At 31.4% G+C, this 25,208-nt stretch overlaps 1 protein-coding gene across 2 annotated transcripts; it reads right to left on the bottom strand.

Moving 5' to 3' along the window:
• Window positions 1–113: 113 nt before the first annotated feature.
• LOC143047023 (plexin domain-containing protein 1-like) lies at window positions 114–24,835 on the bottom strand. 2 transcript variants are annotated; one of them, XM_076220018.1, is made up of 14 exons: window positions 24,762–24,829; window positions 23,333–23,433; window positions 22,334–22,456; window positions 21,767–21,836; window positions 19,221–19,346; window positions 18,654–18,707; window positions 17,707–17,771; window positions 17,206–17,290; window positions 15,935–16,033; window positions 13,541–13,683; window positions 12,763–12,981; window positions 8,095–8,131; window positions 4,321–4,451; window positions 114–3,807 (listed from the first exon to the last, which is right to left on the bottom strand). In XM_076220018.1, exons 1-14 carry the CDS (start codon window positions 24,799–24,801, stop codon window positions 3,688–3,690), a joined length of 1,413 nt encoding a protein of 470 aa, XP_076076133.1. In that variant the 5' UTR covers window positions 24,802–24,829; the 3' UTR covers window positions 114–3,687. The 2 variants fall into 2 exon arrangements, with proteins under 2 accessions (XP_076076133.1, XP_076076138.1); XM_076220023.1 differs by lacking the exon at window positions 15,935–16,033 and having other exon boundaries at window positions 24,762–24,835.
• Between the last annotated feature and the right edge of the window lie 373 nt (window positions 24,836–25,208).

The following is a 25,208-nucleotide window of genomic DNA, read 5'->3' as shown; positions in this document are numbered from 1 at the left end:
GGGTATTGCGTATTATATATGGACACACAATTTTTAAAGTCAATTATATTCTTCCTGTTTTAAATAGGTAAATAACAAAGACACGAGGACATACAAATACATATATCACATGCATCAATTATTCTTGTTTAATTAGTTTTAATGCCATTATAATATGTTATGCCAGTAACGTGTGATGTTTTTGAAAAGAGAATAAAGCAGCAGACAACTTTCAATTGCGTGTTGTTATTTATTAAAAAAAAAAAGAATCTTGCACATTTAAATTTGCAATTTAAAAATACATGTAGCCCCATTTTGAATGATGTTTTAAAGTTATTTATATAGCTATTCATATTATTTGAATAATAATTAGATTAAGACATATATCCACTTGTAACAGATATCAATATTTTTCAATTGTTTACTTAATATAATTCAACCCCTTTTATTCGCACTTTTACAAAATAAGAAAGACAAATCTAAGACGGTGTGAATTAGACAACTCTCCACCACAGAAAAAAGTTACATAGAAGTTTAGCAACTACAGATAGAAAATGTAACAATACGGTCTATAACGACAAGCAAGAGCAATACCCGCATAGCAATCTATAAAAGTCCTTGAAATGACTAATTTAAAACTTTCAAAACACGAAAACCTGATGTATGTACAAAACAATAAACTAAAAACAAATATGACTATGAACAACAAATGACAACAACTGATTTACCGGAATCTGACTTAAGATAAACTTGCACATACAAAATTTGGCGAGATTAAACATGTTTGCCAACCCTGCCCTTACCTTAAAGTGAGATAACAGCAAAAAATAAGAACACATGCCAGAGGGACATTCAAACTCAAAGTAGAAAATAAACTGACAACGCCATGGCTAGAAAATTAAAAAATCTGACAAACAAACGTTTACAAAACACAACATAGAAAACGTCAAACTAAGCAACACGAACCCCACCAAAAAGGGATGAACTGGGGAGCAGCAACCCCCTATCAACGAAATCATTACAGGAAATACAAGCCCTGGCATATCTTATCAGCTGGGATATATTCTCCGTATGCATTGCTTCAAAGAAATTGAAAGTGCACAATTGGGAAGATGAAATAATAGTTTTTCGTCGTAAAGTTTTATCTTCAACTGACCCTCATTGCCAATGTCTAGATGTAAGTCATTCTATGAGGCATACGTTGACCATTCTTTTATATAAAACTAAGGTAAGACAAGTGTTTTGCGACAAGTTTGTGTTTAAGGATTGATGAAGCATGGGTATTAATAAACCCATTCAGCTTCTTAATTGTGGTTTGTATTAAAGACTCAATAGTCTTAATCCATTTGAAAATATATTCTACATCTTCTTTCTCGTGTTCAGCTCATTACCTGAATTAAGCCTAGACTGAATCCATCAGTATTATGAAGTCCTATACAGACTGATCTTTAAAATAGAGAGGCATTCTCGAATGAATTGATGTTTTCCTGTAGTCCTGGAGAATAGTTTTTTCATTGCCAATTATACCACATCCCTTCATTTTTTTATTTGCATATGGCGGAGTTGAATCCGATTGTTAGAATAGTTTTCAACCAATCAATCCTACTCCTTCCCCCAAAAAGTAACTTGATTCGTTATGTTAAATATAGTTAAAAACACAATAAAATTAAATATTTACGCATAGCACTATGTACATGCAGTAGTGTTTTAATATCAACGTTTACAGTACATATTTAAAAAAAAAATGAAACCTGGATACATCTCATATAGGTATACTAAATCCGGTAAAAAATAAACATATTTATTTGTAATATTATAACGCGTGATGGTTACATGTCCTTTTATTATCATTAAGAATACGTGACTTCAGTCTTGTACTTTTACAGTTTTATAAAGTTTTTACATGACATCATATTGGAATATTTTACCATTCAACAATTTGTCACCCAAGTTTATTTTAAGTATGTGTTTACGATTCTTCATATATCATGGATCTACACCTTAGAAAGTTGCCTTGAAGTCGATTTATTTGAAATGGATGAAAAACGGTCGCGATTATGCATTAACCCTTGTAAAGCAGTCAAATAAAAACAATTTCTTTTTTTTGGTAATACTTATACGTTGATATATTAAGAAAACTAAAATGATCTTTAAGTTAATTTGCGAGGTGCAATCCGAAATTTACAGTCACCTATATATCCTTGCATCCAGGTCATTTGGACTCTTGTAGATAGTTGTTTCATTGGCAAGTAAACCATATCTACCTATTTTTGTATCAGAACCTTGAATAAAGCTATTTCTTTCTCATCTGGTCTGTAAAAATTTGAAACGATACAAACAAAATTTTCCTGTATCTACCATCGACTTTTTGAAAGAAAATATTTACCTATTATTTTTTTAAAAATGCATATATGGTCTGAATACGAAAATGGTCGGGCTCATTATGTATATATATCAAGAGTTGGTTGACCGTTATGAAATAACCGTTTCACAAATGATATCGGATATGTTCCTTACGTCGTTACTTCATCCCCTTCCCTTTCAGGAATGTGACCTACCGAATTAGACTATTTACCGGATTTGTTTTCACATAAGCAAAACGACGGGTGCCACATGTGGAGCAGGATCTGCTTACCTTTCCGGAGCACCTGATATCACCCCTAGTTTTTTTGTGGGGTTCGTGGTGTTAATTCCTTGGTTTTCTATGTTGTGTCATTTGTACTATTGTTTGTCTGTTTGTCTTTTTTCAATTTTAGCCAAAATGGCGTTGTCAGTTTATTTTCGATTTATGAGTTTGACTGTCCCTCTGGTATCTTTCGTCCCTCTTTTACACACAAAATGAGTATATTTATATGTTCCAAATACGCATATGGTCGGCAAAATATATTTATAAATATATGTATATACGTAAGATATATTGCTTACATCGAACTTAAAATATTAAAGTAAATGTATAATAAGATATTTGCATCTATTTATTTTAATTAAAATATACTGCATATTGGTTGTCATTAATATCACATATTAAAGAAATAGGTTAACATTCTTGTATTGATAAACGACTTATTGTCATACTATTGCTCAAAAGGCTTTCTGCCCATTTAAAATTAAAATGAACTTTTAACTCATACGAGCAATAATAGATACTAAGACTGTTTTCAAATCTATCTTAATAATCATGTATTTCTGTTAGACGAAAATCGCTTTCTTGTCAAATATTAGTACCTTGCGTGGTGTTTTTTAAATAGCGAAAACAAATAAAGAACTCACAGCTATCCTTCGACCTTCATCGTCTGTTTCTGATGACAACATAAACAGTAACGATTTAAGAAATAATAAAAGAAAAAAAGATACTTTTCAGTGCAGCTTCATAAAATACATCTTCTACTTAGCAACAGAATTTCATACAAAACACACACTGGTCACAACGAGAGTTTACCGGTTACTTTCACACTAACAGTTCGTTGAATATTTAGATATATCCTCTTTTCTTATAATCTCGTCTTTGTTCATAACAGGTGGAGAACACTATGTGAAAAAAATCATCCTTTTTAAATATCTGACCATTACTCCATTAAATGTGTTCTACACAGGTTGATAGTCTCTCCACTGTCAAAAATCTTGTTATATAAATATTTTTCCTGATTTATTTATGTGTATATATCCAATTCTTTGTTGTTGTTTTTTAAACAATATTTGATAATTTCATCATAATGTACTGCTATCGCTCTGAACTTCATACTTCGAATGAATGTTACTAGTATCTTCTTTGGAATCTTTGAAAAAAGATGTTCCAGAAAATCTCTCTTTTATCTTTCGTGGAGAATGCTAAAATCAAATTCAATAATAAAAAAAAAAAAAACATAAAATCAAATCTTTCGTACCAGTGTTGGTTAATTTCAAACAAATTGTCTTACAATTTAACGGTGAATGGGGACAATAATTTAAAGCAACAAAATACTAAAATGAGACTCGACCGTGGTTTTTCTTTGATTTATTAAGAGCTTTGGGAACTTTATGTATCTTAATAAGGTATTTCTAAATCACAATAGGTTGGAAATTTAAGTAATAAGATCAATAAAAAGGATAACTTTAACTAAAACTAGACCAAAATGAACATTCAATCACAAGTCAATATTCTTTGATTGAATTTGCTTTAAATGATGTTTTAGAATTCTAATAAAGCAAATTGACAATATTTTTCAACACATATTGATTAATTATGTCATTTATTATTCAACTATAATTGACAATTGTTCAGATTTACATATGTAATTACATATGTTTTGTTCAATTTTTCATATATTTACTTCTGAAAAAAATCAAGACTTAAATTCATACCTCAATCAGCCATATTCCCGATCTTGTGTTTGGATGTGTCCGTGCATAAATTATCCAAGCACCACATAAAATCAAAATAACCACCAAAGCAATAACAAGGGGTACAACAATAGCAGTTTCCGATTTAGAATCTAAAAGGTAATTGCAGTTTGTTAATAGTAAAAAGTAAAATCACAAAAATACTGAACTGTATAGACAAGAACTGTCATATTCCTGACTTGGTACAGGCATTTTCAAATGTAGAAAATGGAGGATTGGACCTGGTTTTATAGCTAGCTAAACCTCTCACTTGTATGACAGTCACATCAAATTCTGTTTCTTTGTATCTGTTTATTTAAGTCCTTCTTTGTTAGCTGTTGTATAGATTGTCAATATTACAATGTATAATGAGTTGAGACCTTTTCAACTGATTGTTATATATTGTTCTTATGTTGTATTATTTTACCACGGAGCCAGTTTATGTGGAAGGTCTGACACCAACAAACATGTTAAACATGTTTTGTGTGTGCATGTCCTAAGTCCTTATATTGTAGTTTAATGGTTGTTGTTGATTCAAGTCTGTCATATTTGGTTTTAGTAAATTGATTTGTAATAAATTATGCCATTAGTTTTTCCAATTGAATTGTTTCATTTATTTTATGGCTTTTTACTATATGGTAGAGGTTTCTCTGATTGTTGAAGGCCGTACGGTTTTATATAATTGCTTACACCAACTTCATATGACGTTGGTGGATAGATGTCTCATTTGCAATCATACTACATCTCCATAATAGCGGTTATGGCAAATAAAAAGTAAATTAACAAAAAATACCAAAGTCGGAGGAATTTCAAAACGGAAAATTCCTTGTCAAATGCAAAAATCGAAAGCGTAAACACATGAAACAAATGGATTTCAACTGTCATTATCCTGATACTAAACAGGCATCATTCGTTGAAAAAATGGTAATTTAAACCGGGTGCAAACTAAATCTCTCACTTGTATAACAGTCGCGTAAGATTTTATGACCTTGACAACAGACATAATAGGTCAAAATATTGAAAAAAAGGCGGTACAGCAGTCTACATTGTGCTATTATCTTAATCACTTTAGAACAAACCAATAAAAGCAACAGTATTATATCGTTGTTCAAAATTCATAATTCGATTAAAGAAGACAAATCCGGTTACAAACTAAAACCGAGTGAAACACATTAACTATAAGAGGAAACCAAGGGAACAACAGAAACACTGAAGTGCACCAAAAACAAACACCAACATTCATAGCAACTACTTGATAACAACTGCCATATTCCTGATTTGGTACAGGACATTTTCAGAAACAATGGTGGGTTGAACCGGTTTTTGGCTAGCTAATCCTCCCGTTTACATGAAAATGTAAAAAATATATAGCTAGAATGACAACCCTATGTGACAGAAGTACAGCACAAACACACACAAGAACACTCAACACAGAGAAAAGCAAAGGACATCACAAACAGTGACGTATTTAAGTAACGTACATATAATCTTAACATTCATACAAATATTTTCGCAAGACTAGTCCAAACAGTTATCTAAATAATGATATTATTGAAAGGCTTTTTTATAATAATATGGACTACAAACGATAAGACATAACACATTATCCGACCCAAACCACAACAGATAAATAAGTAAACGAATGTTGAGTGTATAAAATATCGAGACACGTCTCGTTGCAGTGTAAATTCACACTCGGCAAAACAGTCATAATTGGGAATAAGTCTCGTTCGGTACTTAGCAGACAGACAACAGAGATGTTAAAATCACATTTTAAGACCTGGTAAAAATGTCATTACTTAGTTTATACACTGACACCTAGTATAGATCAACCAATTCGAGATAGTGTCCATACAATATTTAATCTTTCCTCCTCATAACTCCGTTAGATCAGTTTCTGCATAAGGAGCACACTGCTGTATCTGAAGTGCGTTTAATGTAAACATCCCCGAGCATAACGTTCAACTGAGATTTGTAAACACCAGGCGACTGAGCAGAGGTAAATTACATGACGAGTTAAGAGAAATTGATAATTGGAAAGTTGAAATCATCGCGTTGGTATAGATTTGACTGGGAAGTTTCTTGGTCTACAAAGAATTATAGTTCTTAACAATAGCATAAAAGCAGAAGCGAAAGACAAGTATACAAAATTTTACCATATCACAATATTATTAACTCGATGGTGGGGTGTATTATTGCCGAGCTACGTCAAATGGATATTTACCAAAAAAAGATTAAACATCGAAAGTAATGATTTTCAAAGATTAACAAAAATGAACATCTGACTATAATACGTAATTAGGATGATAAACAACGTCAGTAACTAGAATATATACGCCATGGCCATCGTGTATTATCTGTGAATTTGAATAATAATTTTAAAAAGTGTCTGTCTCACTTGATTGAAGTTGTAAGATTGTCTTCCAACCACATGGACAATTTAGCATACATCTCTGTTTTCATCAAATCAATCAGCACGTAAACAACGTAAAGTGAAAAGATGAAGATAGGGGTATCCTACAAATGTATATATGTAATTGGAAAATTAAATACAAATTCCCTTTAATGTCACGTCTTCCTTTTAAGATCAAAAAGAGACAAATCTTTAAAAACAACCCCCTGTTTGATACATTATGATTATAAAATATACCGTCATTGTGTTATTCTTCTATTGTATTATGGTAAATTTGTATGGTTTTATAGTAATTGAGATTATAACACTATGCTGACTGCTGTATCTCTACTTATGACATTTTTACCTATGATATCTAGATATAGGAAGATGTGGTATGAGTGCCAATGACACAACCCTCCATCCAAATAACAATTTGTAAAAGTAAACCATTATAGGTCAATGTACGAACTTCAACACGGAGCCTTGGCTCACACCAAACAATCTGTTTGTTTTGTTCACACATCATTGTCAATATAATGAAATTCTAAGCGACTGTCATACAAGTGTAAAGTATAGCTAGATTTACAACCAGGTTTAATCCACCATTTTCTAGATAAAAAATGCGTGTACCTAGCCAAGAAGATGACAGATGCTATCCATTCGTTTGATGTGCTTGAGCTTTTGATTTTGTCATTTGATTAGGGACTTTCCTTTTTGAATTTTCCTCGGAGTTCATTATTTTTTATACTTTATACCGCTTATATTACCAAACAATTAAAAATTAAAAAAGTCACAAAATGAAATAGAGGCTCTAAAGAGCCTGTGTCGCTCACCTTGGTCAACAAAGGACACAGATGGATTCATGACAAAATTGTGTTTTGCTAATGGTGATGTGTTTTTAGATTTTACTTTACTTAACATTCTTGCTGCTTACAATTATCTCTATCTATAATGAACTTGGCTCAGTATTTCAGTGGAAAATGTTAGTGAAAATCTACAAATTTTATGAAAATTGTTAAAAATTTACTATGAAGGGCAATAACTCCTTAGGGGGTCAATTGACCATTTTGGTCGTGTTGACTTATTTTTAGGTCTTACTTTGCTGAACATTATTGCTGTTTACAGTTTATCTCAATCTATTATAGTATTTGTAAAAGTTAACGACGACTGACGACGACGACGACGGACGACGGACGCCAAGTGATGAGAAAAGCTCACTTGGGCCAGGTGAGCTAAAAAGTGAAAAAGTCATTAGTTATATTATGCATCATCTTCGATTCGATGAATATTGAGTTTGTGTTAGTATTGACATTTGTATAAAGTAAATTTCAAATTATGAAATGTCTTTGATAGAATCTCACCTTTCTTTGATCGAACTGCATCACTTCTTACTGTACCCTATATCAAGAAATGGAAACAATGTATTGTAAATTTACAGCGAAAAAAATCCGAATATATTTTGATGAGATATAATTTACTTTTCTACATTGGTTAGAGGTATAGGGGAGGGTTGAGATCTCACAAACATGTTTAACCCCGCCGCATTTTTGCGCCTGTCCCAAGTCAGGAGCCTCTGGCCTTTGTTAGTCTTGTATTATTTTAATTTTAGTTTCTTGTGTACAATTTGGATATAAGTATGGCGTTCATTATCACTGGACTAGTATATATTTGTTTAGGGGCCAGCTGAAGGACGCCTCCGGGTGCGGGAATTTCTCGCTACATTGAAGACCTGTTGGTGACCCTCTGCTGTTGTTTTTTTTATTTGGTCGGGTTGTTGTCTCTTTGACACATTCCCCATTTCCATTCTCAATTTTATCAAATCAATTTCTTAATTTAAAACATCTTTCTAAATTACACAAAGTTTATGTTTAATGTTACATCGGGTAAAATAATAACAGAGCTTTTCATATGTGGGAGTTTTTCAATAAAAGCGTAACTTTCAGACCTAAAAAATGGAAAATCAACTGTCTAAAATGTAATTTCAAGAGTTATTTTGAATACCCCTATTTTAGACCTGTGTGTAAACAAAAAGTGCAATCTTAAATACTCTTTAAAATGATATTACTTTCATAATTTGTGTACTGTTTCGTAGGGGACTTTTGTCCCCTACGAAACTGCTTCTTAACACATATTTTTGCAATTTTAAACGTTTCCTAAAGACATTTCAGTTTGTTTACTTTATATACTAGAAAAATCTCATTTTGTTCTGAATTGGAGAATCATTTTTTTTATAGATAAAGATTAGACAGTACTTCACATATGAAGGTACAACTCTTGTTACGTAGTGGACATTTTGATGCGTTTGGACATAAAGTTTCGTAGTTGACATCAACCCTATTCTTTGTTAATAAAAACATAATAAAAAATACATGAAACTAACCCTTGTTATTTGTTTTGCAGGAATATAATTTAAAAGAGAGGAAAAAACACTGCATTGTAGTGGTAGTGTCCACTACGAAACGTTTTTTCTCCCATACTTGTTTCGTAGGTGACCAATTTGAGAGGACATACTCACATGTTTTATTTTCCCCTCACAATCCCTATATTGCAATAGTAACAAGACTGATTGTATTCATCAAAGCATGTATTAAGCTGAACACTGATATTTTTTTCATAATTTTAAAACCAGATACTGAAGGAGATTTGACCCGTTTCGTCGTGGACATTAACAAAAATACGGTATCACTCTGGTCCACTTTATGTGCTCAATTTTTCTTACCAACAATTTAATTGCCGTTATAAAGGCATCACTTCTTTTGTAAGACCTTAATGTTTATATCTCTTGCAAACAAAAATTACATTGATTTTATAAAACTGTTTATTAGCAAGTTTTAATGACTTCGTTTAGTAGTGGACATTTTGTCAGAGACACACCTTCTGCAATTTAAAATTCAATGTTAAAAGCTGTTTATTAAAATGTGTTGGCTCTAAACATACTTTTGAATCATTAAAGAACTTATATTAAGGAGGCTCGAGGGTATAAAAATTTCAGAAAAAAATCAAACATTTGTTTTTCATTACAAATTTTATTTATTTCCTTTTGTAATTGTTACTTTATCATATGGTACAAAAATCTTTCAAAACAATCAATTCGTGTTGGCCCCAGATGACTTTTAAAATGTATACATCATTGAAAAAGTTCTAAATTATCTCCCTTTGGTGGAAAAATGCCATTTTTTGGCTTTAAAATTGAAATATCTTTTTCAACTCATCGGTGACCTATCTTTTTTAATATAATTTCCATATAAGCTGTACTTAAACTAAATTATTGTAAAATTTGAGCGATTTCTGTAATAAATTTCTTTTTTTATTTCGATATTACCTTTATTTCTCCTATTACTTCAACAGAAAAAGAACACCTTTACAAAAATGTATGCTTCTTTCGAAGGCAGATTGTGAGCGCAAATGAACGGTGACCCCACTTTTTTATTTTATTTTTCTATTAACTATAAGATAAAGTTCATTTATAGAAAAATATAGAGAAATCCTATATAAATGATTTAGACCCGCGAACCCCCTTAATTAAGTGAAAACAACATTTATTTTTACACTTGTTTAAGATATTTTACAGTATGAATGTTGAATAGGCGGTCTATTGACATGCCATTTTGGTTGTTTTGGACCATTAAGGAATCAATATCTTATCAATCCCTCTAAAAAATAAACTGTTTCTTTGCTTAAAAATGTTAAATCTAATTCTATGTACTGACTGCAAAAAATATTACTTGCAAAGATCAAATACATTTTTTTAAAAGTGGCTTGGACAAGAAAGTACGTTTTTATTGAAAAACACCCATATATAACAGAAAATCGTGATGATTTAAAGGAAAATAGATAAATAAACAACTAGCAATCAAAACAGAGCAAATATGACACTGAACGTGAGAACATTGAAGCACAATAAAAACTTTTTTCTAATAATGAAGGTAACTATTTACAACTCAACAATCCCCCAATATTTGCCTACATCCCCCCTCCCCATATTTGCCAACATATTTAGAGGAAAATTAAAAGAGAGAAAACAAGAATGTGTCCATAGAACACCGATATCTGCACTATTATTTTCTATGTTCAATGGACCTCGAAAATAGGGGAAAATCTCCTATTTGGCATTAAAATAAAAAGATCATATCATAAGGAACATGTGTACTAAGTTTCAAGTTGATGGAACTTCAACTTCATCAACAACTACCTCGACCAAAAACTTTAACCTGAAGCGTACCGCTTTGTGAAGACGGACGACCGGACGGACGAACGAACGAAATGTTGCACAGACCAGAAAACATAATGCCCATGGCGCATAAAAACTCATTGACCTTTGAATCTGTAAACCGACTATTTGTCTTAAATTCATAAAGTAAAGATAGTACTAGGTTCGTCCTCATTCTACACGAGAAGCTCTTGTGAGGAGTCTGTCTCATGTGAATAAATGAGCAAGTCGACAAGAAGAGGGCCACATTTGGTTTCTATAGATTGTTCCTGTAAAAAAATGTCTTCAAAAAGTAGTAACTATGTTGTTAAATCAACCATATGAATGATTTGTTACTTTTTGTTTTCATCAGAGCGGATTTTTACAAAGTATATCCAATTTTGACATTTTGACTGAGTGAAATTTCACATAATGAGTCATGTATGCATACCATGTCGACACCCGGTGTTGAAGTCATAAAACTTTGCTCAATGCTCGGAGCACAGAAAATCATACTTGAAACGTGAAATCTAACATTTTGATTGGTTGATTTTGGAGTACGAGTACAAAAAACGTCAAGGCCCAGTCTTGCTCGCTTTATTTGGAACTGGTGTTTTCTTTTGTTTGTTACCTTGATTTGTAATTTTATAATCGATCTACGAAATTTGAACTTCGGTAAACTACTGTTCACATAATTTATACTACTGGATGAGGAAAGATACATCTTTATTGCAAAGGCTTTAGTTTTTGAAATGATTTATAATGTTAAGAATTGCTTTAACTTCTAGCATCAAATGTTTATTGCCAAAGGAAACTTTTTAAAAAAGGTGTCACACCGTTACATCGTACATTACAAATCGAGATTTTAGAATTTTAAAAGGCGATGTCTGACAAACGTATCTATTTATAAAAAAAATATATATATCGAGAGTAAAAACTTCGCAAGAGTTATGTTTTAAGAACTTGTTTAATTCTTGGTGCTTAGAAGTTTATAAACAAAATGTATCTTTCGTTTTCAATGAACAACTGATTTTTTTATTGTTCTTTATTAGTAACTTCACGGATTTGGCTATACTTTTTGGACCTTTTGGATTAAAGCTCTTCATCTTTTATATAAGCTTTGGATTTCAAATATTTTGGCCACGAGCATCACTGAAGAGACATGTATTGTCGAAATGCGCATCTGGTGCAACGAAATTGGTACCGTTAATTTTATTACTACCACTGGGTCGATGCCTCTGCTGGTGGACTATTAGTCCCCGAGGGTATCACCAGCCCAGTAGCCAGTACTTCGGTACTGGCATGAAAATACGGATTTTTTGTGTTATTAAAATTTGCTGTTACTAAATGATGGAAATTATTATAAATTAAGGAATGTATCTCCCTCATGCAAAGCTCTGATTCCTTTCACGGATTTGGCTATACTTTTTGGACCTTTTGGATTAAAGCTCTTCATCTTTTATATAAGCTTTGGATTTCAAATATTTTGGCCACGAGCATCACTGAAGAGACATGTATTGTCGAAATGCGCATCTGGTGCAACGAAATTGGTACCGTTAATTTTATTCAGTATGCATAGCAGGTCTTTTTATGTCACAGAATTGTAATGAAATTTGAGGAGAGAACAAATATGATGTCAAAATGGAACGTTGATTAATGAAGAACTGAAGTCAAACAATATATCTCCTTACTTTTAACGTTGGTGGATAGTTGTCTCGTTTACAGTCATACAATGTATCCTTATTCTAATACAAACTGATTCTTGGTAACATAAAAAAGCAACCATTAGAAACAAATATCTGAATAAGTGATATATAGACTAGTCGTAATGGACATTTACCAAAGTTGATATGGGTGAAGGCTCTGGTGATATCGACGATGCTGTCGTTGTAGTAATTGTCGTCGTCGTCGGCCTTGTTGTTATTAATGCAGGTTTTGTCGAAATTGTAGTCGTTGCCTTAGTAGTAGTTGCTAATGTTGTCGTAAGTCTACTTGTGGTTGTTGTTGATGTGGTTGGTATGTGTGTTGGTATAGGGCACTGCGAGGGTGTATCAACTGCCTGTATCATTATAAAGTATAAACAATAAAACGAAAATGTGATGTATAACACAATGAGATATCAACCGAATGACACGATTAACAAAAATATACAGGCTTCATTCATTTGACGATAGCCTTTGATAAAAATAAATAAAAATATTTTTTATGCACGATTATAATTATAAAAATCATGTTCATCTAAAACTGTTGCAGTAGGGATAATGTGTGAAAGCCACTGTGAGGACATGTACACATAGACGAGAAATGACATAACAGTTAAGAGCATTTAGCTATGTTGAATATATATTTTGCATGAAGAAGCATATTTTCAGTACTTTCTTCAAAAAGCCATTGTGCACACGCCAAATCTGATTTTTTTTGGTTAAAAACACAGCATAATAAAGGACAAATATGACGCTTGGCACCAGCAAATAAACTACAAAAAAACTCCTCACAATCATCTAAAGATTGAGCAACCATAACATTATAAATACTATCGGGTTTTTTCGGTTATCAAAAAAAAATGAATTTTCAACACAATAATTTAATGTTATTATCTTAACATTTTATTAACTCACGTTTTCATCGCATCTATTGTTCCGCCAATTTTGTCGATGCCAATCAATTCCACTTGAACATCGTGCTGCTGCATGGCACCATGAACAATAGAACGCAATTTTAAGAGATGTGCAGTTTTCACATGTTGTTGCTTCATTACAGGCTAAAGTATAAAATGGAGAGACTCTTATTTTTTAAGAAGTTATGAACGTTATATATTATCAGAAACTTACGAGTACATATTCCATAACTGTAAAAATATACGAAAAAATTGAGAATGGAAATGTGGAAAAAAAAGAAAAGACCATACACTTCAAGCAATCACCTGGATAACACTACATACATGTCATCCTTCATGAAATTTGATGTATACGTCATTGCAATGGCAACTCCAACGACAAAAATAACCAAAAGGCATCAAGAGGGGAACATACAGTCTTCACCATTAGACAGAGGACTACACGTCAATATCTAATGTTTCAAATCATCGCGCTTTTTTAAAAAAACTGTGAGTATAGCTTTTGGAATTTTGGGTCCTCAATGCTCTTCAACTTTGTACTTGTTTGGCTTAACAACTATTTTTATGTGAGCGTCACTGATGAGTCTTATGTAGACGAAACGCGTGTCTGGCGTGTTAAATTATAATCCTGGTACCTTTGATAACCATATAGGTTAAAAAGAAACACTCAGAGCTCTGACATCAACACCAATTATAAAAAGAACAAAAGCTATTAACATGTGACAAGATAACACAACCACTGACGCTGGTATATCAAATACATTCGAAGGCTCAATTGTACTTTTACAATATTCAAATTGCATACAAATAATTCCAGAAAAGAAACACAGAAAGTAACATAACTGAAATGTAATGATCAGAATGGCACTCTTATTTTTGTTTAATCAATGTATTTGTTAAAGGGTTTAACATACGTGCTTTTTGTCAATGATGTTCTGTCTCTCTACCACTAAAGTAGAAACCTCCCTTTACTTAACATAAATCTCTAATACAAGCTGTTGAAGAACACAATGGAGAGACTATCTGTGTCTTTTCATGTCGAAATCGAATTAACTAAAATTTGAAATATTGATGAAAGGAGAATATCGGTTAAGAAAAAAACTGGCTGAACTACTGAAAATCATCTAATGCCCAAGTCATTCATGTACGAAAGCGACCATATAAGTTACTAAAATAAATTAGAAAAATCATTTGTTAGACTAGTTATCTGACTAGTACATTGTTAACAACGACTATATATAATCCCCGTTAACATATAAAGGAATCAAGTAGAATACATTCCTCATGTTTACCCCGCCCCGCCCCGCCCCTTTCATGTTTTTAGTGAAATTACTGTTGCTCAATTTTTAGTTAGAGTGTGGATATTGAATGTCCAGGAGGTATTTTCTGCCTCTTTTCTGATAGTTGTAATGTAAATACAAATACAGACAATTTACCTGCACACACACACACACATAATTTCCAACATATGTGTTTCACATGTGTTGTGCATGTTAAACTGATGTGCCGACCAAAAGAAATAAATAAACAAACGCAAATAAAAAACAAAAAACGCATGGTTAATAACATGAAAGAAGGGCGAAAGATACCAGAGGGACAGTCAAACTCATAGATCAAAAAATAAAGTGACAAAGCCATGCCAAATGAGAAAAGACCAGCAGACAAATAATAATACATAAGACTCAACATAGAAAACTTAAAACTAAGCAACAAGAACCCCACCAAAAACTGGGGGTGATCTCAGGTGCTCCGAAAGGGTAAGCAGATCCTGCATTACATGTCAGCAGTCAGCTTCTCAAGATTTAAAATAAATTCGTTTACAATAGAGGTTAAATAGTGTGGTAAATGTTCATGGCAGTGTAATCAATGTTATTCATCATAAGTAATGTTAAGCTTGAGTAAAGTTAAGTTTATACATTGTCATTTTATTTTAATATATAAAATATGATTATTCAAAGAAGAGGTAATACATTTTAATATCATTATAATGACTAATAATTACATTAGATGTATGTTTCATTGTAATACTTTATTCTGATTGGCTAACTGCAAATCACGTGTTATTCCGTAAGCAGTTGCATTGCTCAATACAACCTTTCATTCATTCATGATAACACGTGGTCCAACAATAAAGTGCACAGGTGAATTAAATAAAAAAATATGTAAAATACGTGTTTTCATGATCATAGCTAAAACATGTAATTATAAGTATTGAATGCTTCTTTTTGTAACTTTATAGGGTTGTAAAAGCGTTGACCGTGCGCACATTGTTAGAATGAAGCGCTTCCGCGCTTCATACAAAATGTACTTCGGTCAACGCTTTTACACCCCAATAAATTTACAAAAAGAAGCATTCAATTCTTAAATGTAAGTTATCCTTGCATTATAAACTTACTCGGTAAAGGATCTAACACAATAGCAGTGTAGTTAGCAAGATATGACATGTTTAAATTAATTAGATGGTAGCGAACTACAAATCTCGTATATCCGCCAACTGAAAAAAGAAACGAAATGCAATATACAACATATAATTATTCACAATTTTATGAGCACTTTAATATACATCTTTTTTGTAAATATAAATCCTGTATCCAGATTTAAAATGTTTGATGTACTTTTCAATGTCTACCTGTGCATATTATTTAATGTACGGATGCATGCAACCCAAATTGTAACAGTTATTTATCGCTACGATCCATTTTCCATATGTACGTTTGTTTCCTATAAAAGACGTTTTAGTTCTTTTAAATTCTATAAATCTTCAAAACACGTAACGAAGATTGTGATTTGAATCATATTGTTTACTCCACTTTGTACTTTAATCTACATTTTGGATATCGAGCAATATGTGTTCCTGTTGCGGGTGAAGCGGTTTATAAGAGAAACTTAATTTTCATAATAACAAATAATTTTTTTTTTTTCTGAAATAAATAAAAGCAATATTCGTATAATCTAAGTGCCTCCAAAAAATGTTTAAAAGACAATTTTCGTGCTACCAATTTTTTACTCAGAAGTTTATAACTTTCGACAGCTTAGAAGTGCATGCAATTTGACGAAAAAGATAACTATTCCCCGATACTTTTGTCATGTTTAGAAATCATTGAATGATAAACCTACCCTAAATTACTCCAAAGGGCAGTTTGGTTTTACTTCTTTTACGGTTGCTCTTACTAGACCAAGTTCCAGAATATACCACAGAGGAAAGAAACCTGTCCACAAATCATATACGCTGGAGTCTATCGGCAAGTAATGGATTGATTGATTGATTGAATTTGAATATCAATCAAAAGGGTTCATCCTGGTAAAGTCATTTCTTTTTGTACATAACATTGAGAATGGAAATGGGGAATGTGTCAAAGAGACAACAACCCGACCATAGAACAGACAACAGCAATGTATTTTTACAAATGTATTTTTATAAATAGTGTTGCAGTTAAGGAACAATTGAATGTCAAAAACAAACTTCTCCTATATAGAAACCCAAATGACAACTATTTCAATTGTCAATCTTTTTGAAGCAAACATTGGTTATTAATTTGTATAACAAAATGAAGAAATGTGTTGAAAAATCAACAACTACACATGCATTTTGTGTGTGCACTTAGATAGGTAGCACATGCTTGTAATATGTATTACAGACAACTATATAGTATTCCATGTACTTACATGGTGAATCACGATCAAAGTAAAACGCATCCGAAACCCCAACCTTAACTGGCCAGAGTTTACCAGATATGTCGGTATCGGGAACCTATAAACATAAAGAAGATCTTCACTCTATTATTGTCGACAAATAATAGTAAATACTTACACAATATTCAATGTAAAATCTGACTAACATTACAGTCTTTAAAATAATTTCTTTTTTTAGTGTTCAAAACTATACAAGAAAGATTTAAAATGTAAAAATACACATTGAAAAAATAAATTGCAAAATGCAATATGCAAAACATCATGATTACGATACAAACTAAGTTTCATTATGAATACATTTGTTTTGGTATATTAATTAAAGAATAAAATTGTCTTGTGTCTTAGTATGTCTGTTATGTTTCTTACAATTTGATAAGTTGTAAGCATCCTTTCAATCCTGTGATATGTAATCAAGTTTATTTTGTATTCTTCAATTTGAATGTATGTGCAATGTCCATGAAACTTACAACTTACTGATTTATATGCAAACAATATTGTACCATTTTCAAACAGTGTCGTCTGGTAGGTATAAGGTCCTTCTATTAAATACAGAAATGATGTTGCCTTGAATTCTTTTCAAATTACTAAACATGTATAAAGAAATACGTATATATGTAAAGTATGCTTTTCCCATGCAATCGTATAAATGATAACAATTTTATACTTGTGTTAAATAATGTTAGAAACTGTAATTGAACAGTGGCTATAGGTACTAAACACACACGTTCAAAATAGAAAAAAAAAATAAGGACAGTGAGACATGGATTCAGTATCAATCAAATATGCATTCATGGGAGTTTGTATTGTCAACAAAAACCATTTAAACCATTCCATTTTAGTTTGTTTTTTCCAGAATTACACATATACAAACATTTCTTGTTATGTATCCCCGTTCTTATATAATTGACCACTGATTCTGATTTCTTATTTTACATTGTTTATTTAATGGATTTGACTATATTCTTTATGTCATATAGTCTTTAACTGTTTCTGTTCTTATATATCTTTGAATTTTAAATGTTTAGCTTCGAAAGATTCTGCAGAAGCAAAATCCAGTAAAGCGCTTCGCACGCATGACATTTATTAAGTGGAGTTTTCAAATTATACAGCGCACTGAGTAGAAACCGCAGCTGGTTTAATATCAGTCTGCGGATTATTATCAGTCATTATGTCATTTAGCTCATCAAATGTTTCGGTACTGAATTACTGATACATCCCTGGCCATCAAATATTCGGCTTTTTGGGCATTCATTCATAACCTGATGAAGGTAAATCCAGAACAAGTGGGTCGAACGCATGCAGTTTTTAATTCAAACCAATGTTTTAATATTTTTGTATGCACTTGTTACCAATATATTGGAAAGTTATGTCAACTATCAAAAAACTACTATTACATTATTATTCAATTATGTATAACTTACTCTCAGGTTGATCATTCAGTTCAACATTCCTCCATTCTACTACAAAACTGTGTCCTACACTCAAAATAACGAGAAAAACTATACTACAGTTTTTTTGGAAAATCAAATTGTTACGTCATTTTAATTTTAGTTTACCCAAATATGAATGTTAATGAATATTTTAGACTATTAGACTATCTACCGGATTTGTTATCACACAAGCAACACGACGGGAGCCACATGTGTACGAGTAATATTATCAATTACGAAAATAGTCTAGCCACTTGAAATTTGAATAATAAACGTTCGCAATATTATATCATTTGCATTTTTAAATTTCCGATTCAGAATCGTTGTACTATTTTGCAGACTGCGTGTGTATATCCGTCATTTTGTTTTGCCACATATGTGTATTTTTCATCGATATATGATTTTCGATTGTACTTCTTCAAAATTCAAAATAGAACAGTGAGGGCTCAAATTTACCATATCCCAATTATCACCAATTTGTGGAATTATTTTATGTTTAATTATGACATGCATATATAATTAAAGCTCTATCATTAAACTTTGCACACAAAAACTTACCATCGTCTTTGTACAGAATGTGTGAGTCATTTCCAATGGTATCAAAGTTACCCATTAACGGTGCAATATAATGGGTAAACGCCCAGTTTAACTGCGGGTGAGTGAAAGTACTCATGTAAAGAAATCCTGAAAAGAATAAATATTACCATTCAGAAAGGGAAAGCCTGTCTTTACATCTAAAGTGGAAATAAGAAAGGGCATCTGAACGATACACTAAATTGATAAACTGATTTTAAGATATTATTTCTGTAACCCAGTTTCGATTCACTCTAACAATTTCATATATTTACCAAAAAGATTATAAAAAATACTACAAATTAAAAAAAACCTAATAGTATGTTAGTATATCCTTTATCCCGATCCTAAATTTGAATACTAAAAAAGAAAATATTTCAAAAAAGAAATTGTGAATGATTATGTTCGACTTTCCGTTTTGAATGTTTCTTGGAGTTCGGTAAGTTTTCTTTTTATATTTCATAATAATTATAGTAAATCGTTTTGACTATTATCCATTTCTTATTATATTCATAAATTACACATAGCGTAAAACTTTTTTTAATTTAATAAATGGTGCATTAACTTCTCCTTTAAAATAATCTGTTTGTGTAATTCACTTTACACGCCAAATTTGATATCCATTGGTATTTTCGATGAGTATCCATTTGTGTTTCAATGGATTCTAATTGTAAAATACCACAGACCGACTTGTTTTGGTACTGATATGTCCCAAAAATCATACAGATCCTTCTCAAAATCAAAAGAAGAGCATCTTGTATCTTTAATTTAACTTTCAGATATAAGTAAGATGGTGTTTTGTTATTCAATAATCCACACTTTTATTAATGCTTACATCTCATATAAGTTAACTTTCTATTAAGAATATAACCGAAATAAGGAGGTCTGCTTTATCTTCTTATGTTTATTCTCTGCTGACACAGTCATACGACTTCAAACTGGAATATGTGACAAACGCAATGTTTACAAATTTTCAAATGTAAACTTTCCATTTCTCAGCAGTAGCATACCCTCCGCTCAATTGCTTGGTGTTTACATGTCTCAGTGATAAAAAAAAAAAAAAAAAAAAAAGAAAAAAAAAAAAAAAAAAAAAAAAAAAAGTGATAAACTTATGTTCGTCCATAGCAAAAGAAGCTACCATTGTAAACTCCCCCGTTCACTCAAATATTTGAGTTCACGAGATCCCTTCAGTTTCTGTTGGTTACCTTAATTTGTCTCTTTTTTATCGATTGGCGAGATTTGTACATTAGTATACTACTGTCGCCATTATTTTTTCTCGTTTAATTCATATGTCTCTAATCCTTTTAATTATAGTTGCAACTATTTTGGGAAGGGCATTGATCATTACATGTACTTTATATATTATGGATTCTTACATGTAATTTATATATTGTGGATTCATTAATATGTGTGGCATACCAAACGTTTACAAGGGACCCATGAATTTAAATGATCAACGAATTATAAATTTTCTAAAGGAATGCATGCAAATTTTATCAAAACAACGAAAATGAATATCTACCACAATGCAAGTTATCACCAATCCATGAACAATTCGTTTAAGAATAAATTCCTACACATATTTTTCGTATTTTCTGTATATCTTTTTTTATAATTAACTCTGAATCGGAACCTGTGTAAATATATAATCCTTTTAGCTGCATAGTTTTATAGGTTTATTTTCTTCATAGCATCACAACGTCCATTTAAGTACACTTGTTTGATTCAATTTTAGATTGGTCACACCAGAGACATATAATACAATATTATATGTCTCTGGTCACACAATCGGTAAAGCTTCCAATTCTAGCTTCTCTTCTCGGCAAGTTGTTTTGTATGAGTAAGGAAAACATGTTGTCTCAAAGTTGGTAGAATTTGTCTATTTGGGTTACTTTCTACTGATTGATACTTCAGTTGGTCGGTCAGTAAAATAAACAATTTAAGTGGGTATAATACAAAGAAAGATATATTACACTGACATTGAATCGTTCTGAATATTGTAAAACAAAATCAGATTGACAATACAATCCACCAGACATCTAATTTAATGTACCAATCGGGTCATATGAAGCATGCTCATGTTTAAAGTACCCAATTCTTAGTTGCAATGGTGTCTTTAATGTGATTAAAGAATTATGATTGACGACAAGAAAGACAACTGGAAAGTAAATATACGAGTTTACTTACCTATAGTTACAGAAAGACAATCAATAGGTAAGGTAAGGTGTTTAAACATTATAAATAACGGGAACAGGATGAAAAGAACTAGAAAGGCAACTGTTTTCTTAATACACGTTTAATGCGATTACTTGTGATTCGTTTAATTTGATGAAATGTGCCTTTAATTAATAATCTAAAGACAACGTTTTGATAGTCGTGTATGACAACGAAGGCAATAAATGGAAACCTTGCAAAACATCTGTATGTGTCAATAAACGCCAAATGATTTTGGAAAAGCAAGTTAAAACTATTTATGTAAATATAAAATTAAATTTAAATTACGGATTAGAATTAGTATATCCTATGCTTACCTTGTGTGGTAATTGCAAATATATTCATTGGACGTCCATAAAAAGGAAAATTAAATGAAATCCGTTTAAACTGGAATGAAAAGAAAAATACATTATTCTTAGAACATTTGAAAGAAAGGATTACAGTCAGTGTGTAAAAAAGACTAAGTTTTTAATGGCCTGTATTTCCTGGACTATGCTGATAGAAAAACTATTTGGCCAACTCCCTTTATCAACTTTATATAAAAATTAACAATACCTTCAACAGACACAAACGATTTATTTACCAAAAATAAAAACTTAGTTTGATAGTTATTACTATAATCATAGTAATATTATAAGTATACTTTTATGAATTTGAATTGTAATTAATTAACATAGATGAGATGGATGTGAAGAATTCTTGAAATCTGGAGAAACTTTCTGAGAGAAGATGAGGTGAGCTGAAATTAGAAGACAACATAAAGAAAAGAAAGTGGCTGATAATAGATAGTAAAAAAACTGATGAAGCTGAAAATAATCACTTCAATATTTCCATATGTTTATGGCTAAATCGTCAAACTAAGTTTAAGGTAGCGTATCAATTACCGAATATTTGCGACGATGGTCATTGGATAGTATATGTCTCGTGTGATTTTCCAACTCATTCCAGTAGGCGCCCTCTGGATCGGGTATAACTTTAGATGTGTAATAATCATGGTGATCTGAAATCTGGAAAAGAAAACATTGCAATATATTTATACACTTAGTCAAGAGTTATGAACCATCTACTTTTATAAGTGAACACCAATCACATTTTTAATATTTTAAAGATGTTTTCAGAACCACAAAATTAAAACATTTGAAATGCATTAACTGAATTAATACTGGATTGACCGAAACCTAATATCATAAAAAATCAAATGCATTATTAATGAAGACCTATGTATCGAGAGTTTGGTATTTATAATAAGGGGGGGGGGGGGGGAATGCAGCACAAATATAGGTAAAGATGTTTACATTTACAAAATACACGTCCATCAAACACACTAAAGAAGAATTTATGAGGAGGACGTGAAGTCGAAAACCAAAAAGTGTCATAAATCTATCAATTAACATCCTTGTGAATACAGTATGTTCGAGACAAACTCGGTCAGATATCAGTATACTAATATATGAAAAAATATTTAAATAGTATCTTTCATAAGTGCATCAAGGTTTCAGACTTTTAACAAAACTGACAGAAACAGTAAAAATTACTCTTTTAAAGATACAGATATGAGCCAATGCCTCATTAAAAAATAATGTTTGCTTCAACTGTCTTTTACAAAAATAGACGTCTTTTCATTTTTATCAATTATATACACTTTTGTTACACTTATTTGTTACTTTTCACATTACGTCTAATCATTCTAAGCTGCCCATACATGTAAACATTATACCAAATTGAGTATATGGGAAACGTGTTTCTAGAATAATCTTAATCAGTACGCTCTATAACAACATTTGAAAAGTAGAATGCTCCAAAATATCTGAAAGCATTTAAAACAAAATGGACTTTATAAGAACAAATAATTTTGGTTTAATGAATGATGCATTTGCAATTACCGTTGTTACATTGTCTGGAGGTACTTCTTGTCTTTTTACAATATTATGTCCCTTGTAAATGACCTTGTTTGGACCATGATTTGTTGACATAACACCAAGAACTGTAAAATAAAACACATTATATATATTTTCAAAAGATTTCTGTCTGATTTATTTTTAATATTCATAACAGGTAGTATTTCTATCTATCTTTGTTGTTGTTGCTCTATTTAATAAAAATGATAAACTTTGTAAACACAAGATTTTTAAATTTTTACGAATGTTAACTCAATAAAGCAGAAGCTATTTTACAGATAATGCTGATACAATAAGTTTGAATTCTTTCAAACACCTTTTTATGAAGCAGTTACAATTATCCGATCTTTCATCGGATAACTTTGTATCTTGTGAATCTTAAAGCCTATTGTAGGAGGGTGATAAAGGGGTACAGTATAACACAAATAATATCTACACGTAAAAACACAATAAAACATTATTCTAATATGACGTGCTTCTTTCGCTTTGTGAACAAACCCATGCTCTTAATCCAACAAATTTGAATGCACATGCGTATATTGACTACTGAAGAATAATGAATTTTATCAAATTGGCATGCATGCATTTAATAATTTTCATTAATGTTAAACACTCCCAAACTCTTAAATGATGCAAATGTCGTTACTAATTCATTTATTATGACTGTCATGTGTTGCAATTAGAAATCGACATATTTGACCTAGATACAACAACCGTTCATGCTGGCTGTTCAATTTCCTCCCTCTGCAAAATCACATTGCCAGTTGCTTGTTTACAAACAATAAAGGGAGGTTCATGGAAGAGCCTACACAAACCCTCTTCACTTATACACACGGACATCGAAATTAACTTAGTTGTCTTAATCAGAATCGAAATAATTGATGCAAGCTATACTTTATTGTAGTTTTAACATGGTTAGGCATTATATTCGTGTTATTTTAGCCCTCACTATCGCTCGGGCAAAAATAATCACGAATATAGTGCATACCCATGTTAAAACTACAATAAAATATAGCTAGCATCAATTATTTCTTAAACAAATCTCATACAGCATCACATACAATAAAACTTATTTAAACATTTTTTTCTTGGTAAAAAAAATTAAATAAAATCGTACATTGGACAGTAATTTGTATTCAAAATAAGCTGATAAATATTTACATTGTGCTGTGAAAAGAGGAGAACATGGAGACCGTTCAGACAATGAGGTCATTATTTGAAGATCAAAATAGTTTAAAGCCTAGTGGAAAGTTCTTTCAGCACAGGTCTTCTTCGAAATGTCTCCTGTTCGAAAGGACATTGCTCATCAGATAGTAAATCCAAGTAAAAAAATTGTTTCTATGTTTACAACACTCATTATCTTGAAAATAGTCCATGTAATAATTATACAATTTCTTTAACTCTATTTACTTACATGCAAAATTAAAACAAATGTATAAAATCAGACACTCCATTGTACATCAATATCAACTTAACAAATAGGATATAAATCTTCTATTATGAAAATGTTTTCTATGTGATATTATCTTATTAAAAAATGAAACGCAATTTGTCCTTGTAGAACACACCACTTTAAAAGGTTATGCTTGACGGGTATTGCGTATCATACATATATGTACAAGTTATGACTGAAGTCAATTTAAAGTACATAAAAATAAAGTTATGAAAATAACATTCATATCCTCTTACATTTCATCATGGTTGATGGTGTCATGTACCTTCGTTCATGTGATTTTGAAACGGTTAGATTTTCAGGGGATGCTTTTTAACTGAAAACCGACCAATATGATTAACTTGATGCTAGCAACAATATCTTTCACATCGTACCATTATTATCATAAACCGTCAATTAAGGATAGAA

This window comes from Mytilus galloprovincialis, chromosome 1, assembly GCF_965363235.1.
Source record: "Mytilus galloprovincialis chromosome 1, xbMytGall1.hap1.1, whole genome shotgun sequence".
Classification (NCBI taxonomy): Eukaryota; Metazoa; Mollusca; class Bivalvia; order Mytilida; family Mytilidae; genus Mytilus; species Mytilus galloprovincialis.
This window is presented reverse-complemented; position numbering and strand designations above follow the sequence as displayed.

Coding starts and splice junctions, on each gene's coding strand:
- LOC143047023 (XM_076220018.1), bottom strand. CDS start 24,801: ATGGAGTGTCTGATTTTATACATTTGTTTTAATTTTGCAT. Junction 18,708..19,220: donor CATTCTGTACAAAGACGATG/GTAAGTTTTTGT, acceptor TTTTGAGTGTAG/GACACAGTTTTGTAGTAGAA. Junction 4,452..8,094: donor TGCAGTTCGATCAAAGAAAG/GTGAGATTCTAT, acceptor ATTACCTTTTAG/ATTCTAAATCGGAAACTGCT.